Here is a 2,500-nt window from a genome sequence, read left to right on the forward strand (position 1 = left end):
AAGGGCCTGTTTCCACACTGTATCACTATGACTCTAAATGGGGGGAAATACATTTAAGTTTTGTGAAACGTTGGAGGTGATTCGGGAGCAGAGACTGAGATGGTCAGAGCCCCCAACGCATACCCGGGTGGGAAGGTCGGATCTGCCTCCCAATCTCTCTGCGTTTGAAGGCTCTCTCCGCCTGCCAGCCAATACCACAGCCGCGCAAATGTCAGTTTTCCTTTTATTTTTGAAATATAAATCTCCCAAAGTAAGGAGTTTGTCTTTGGCATTTCATCAACTTTTAGAAAAATGTACATTCGGGCTGCTGGGGCCAATGCGGGCCGACCTTTAACATTCTGGGTACAATCAGAGTTCATGTTTGTACAATTGAAGGTAGACACAAAATGCTGGAGTAACTCAGCGGGACAGGCAGCGTCTGTGGAGAGAAGGAATGGTCGAGGCCCATCTTCTTCGGACGTTTCTACAACGGCACACAGTTCAGTAGAACGAGTCTTTATTCCCGAGGCTGCCAGTCGTTGGTGGAGCGGGCCGGGCCAGGCCGGGCCAGGTCAGGTCACCAGGGTCTCCAGACAGTATCTGAGCAATCTGTGGTCCCGCCGGCACTGAGCGGGCTGGCGGCTGCGAGGGCCAGTGAGAAGCCGGGCGCGGCGGCGGCGGCGGGGGCTAGGGCGGGGGCTGGGGGACGAGTGGCCGGAGAGGCGGCGGGCGGCAGCGCAGTGCCGTTGGCGAACAGGGGGATGATCGGTCCTGGTGTGAGCTGCCCGCTCGCCGCCAGCGCCGCGCTGGGGATGAGGAAGGCCAATTGTCCGTCGGACGCGGGCACTAACTGGAAGCCGCCGTACAGCTTGGTGGCGGCCGCCAGCGCCTCTGCCGCGCTCGTTTTACACGGGCCGAGTGAGGTCCCTGATGCCGGCAGCTGCTGCATGTGGCCCGCGGCCGCAGGGGGGTAGCTCAGGCCGCTGATCTGGGACATGCAGTTGGCCAGGTGGCTGAGCAGACGGGTGCGCACCTCTGCGTTCACACCCTCGCAGGTAGATAGGAACCGGGTCACCTCGTTGATGCACTCGCTGAAACCCGCCCGGTACTTGCCCAGGACGCTCGGATCCGCGCTCAGCGCCGCTGCCAAACAGAAGAGAGAGAGATATATATTAACGCGTTATAATATGTAGAGGCTGGTTGACACAGAAGATAAGACACAACATGCTGGAGTAACTCAGCGGGACAGGCAGCATATGTTCACAAGTGATAGGGACAATAGACAATAGGTGCAGGAGTAGGCCATTCGGCCGTTCGAGCCAGCACCGCCATTCAATGTGATCATGGCTGATCATCCACAATCAGTACCCCGTTCCTGCCTTCTCCCCATATCCCCTGACTGCGCTATCTTTAAGAGCCCTGTCTAGCTCTCCTCTTGAAAGTATCTAGAGAACCGGCATGAGGCAGAGAATTCCACAGACTCACAACTCTCCAAGTGAAAAAAGTGTCTCATCGTCTCCGTTCTAAATGGCGTACCCCTTATTCTTAAACTGTGGCCCCCGGTTCTGGACTCCCCCAACATCGGGAACAGAATGAGGCCTTTCGGCCCATCAAGTCTACTCCGCCATTCAATCGTGGCTGGTCTATCTCTCCCTACTAACCTCATTCTACTGCCTACTCCCCATAACCTCTGACATCTGTACTAGGCACCTTGGTCGGCATGGGTGGGATGGGTCGAAGGGCCTGTTCCCCTGCTCTAGGACTATGAATCATTTTATTGGAGTGTCATATCTCCAAGTACAGGACATTAACTTCACCTGAACTTTGAGTCTAGGGTAATACAAACAATGTCGCCGCTTGGCGCACAGTTTAGTCGTGTAGTAACTAGGCTCTACCTGCATGTCACCATTGATAAGTTAATGTTTACATATTCATTTTAAACAGGCAAGGTATTTAATTTTCAATATGCTGAGAGAATGGAGCGGCTGGGCTTGTACACTCTGGAGTTTAGAAGGATGAGGATATCTTATTGAAACATAAAATATTATTAAGGGTTTGGACACGCTAGAGGCAGGAAACATGTTCCCGATGTTGGGGGAGTCCAGAACCAGGGGCCACATCGTTTAAAAATAAGGGGTAAGCCACTTAGAACGGAGACGAGGAAACACTTTTTCTCACAGAGAGTTGTGAGTCTGTGGAATTCTCTGCCTCTGAGGGCGGTGGAGGCCGGTTCTCTGGATGCTTTAAACAGAGAGCTTGATAGAGCTCTTAAAGATAGCGAAGTCAGGGGATATGGGGAGAAGGCAGGAACGGGGTACTGATTGTGGATGATCAGCCATGATCACATTGAATGGCGGTGCTGACTCGAAGGGCCGAATGGCCTACTCCGGCACCTATTGTGTATTGTCTATTGTCTATAAGAACCAATGCGTTCGCGGTCGCCTGGTTTAGCATTTGTAAATAACCATGCTTACTTGAGTTTGAGCCGACCGTGTCTAACACCCCCGCCTATTCGCCAGCC

General features: G+C 53.3%; 1 protein-coding gene across 1 annotated transcript in view; it reads right to left on the bottom strand.

Annotated features, from left to right (window-relative positions):
- Positions 1-209: 209 nt before the first annotated feature.
- The window catches only part of her6 (hairy-related 6), a 3,729-nt gene continuing 1,438 nt past the window's right edge, over positions 210-2,500 (bottom strand). The window contains exon 4 of the mRNA XM_055646223.1: positions 210-1,122. Within this exon, the coding sequence (XP_055502198.1) occupies positions 557-1,122 (566 nt within the window). The 3' untranslated portion in view covers positions 210-556. The remainder of the gene's footprint in view (positions 1,123-2,500) is intronic.

Source organism: Leucoraja erinacea, chromosome 14, assembly GCF_028641065.1.
Source record: "Leucoraja erinacea ecotype New England chromosome 14, Leri_hhj_1, whole genome shotgun sequence".
NCBI classification, from domain to species: domain Eukaryota; kingdom Metazoa; phylum Chordata; class Chondrichthyes; order Rajiformes; family Rajidae; genus Leucoraja; species Leucoraja erinaceus.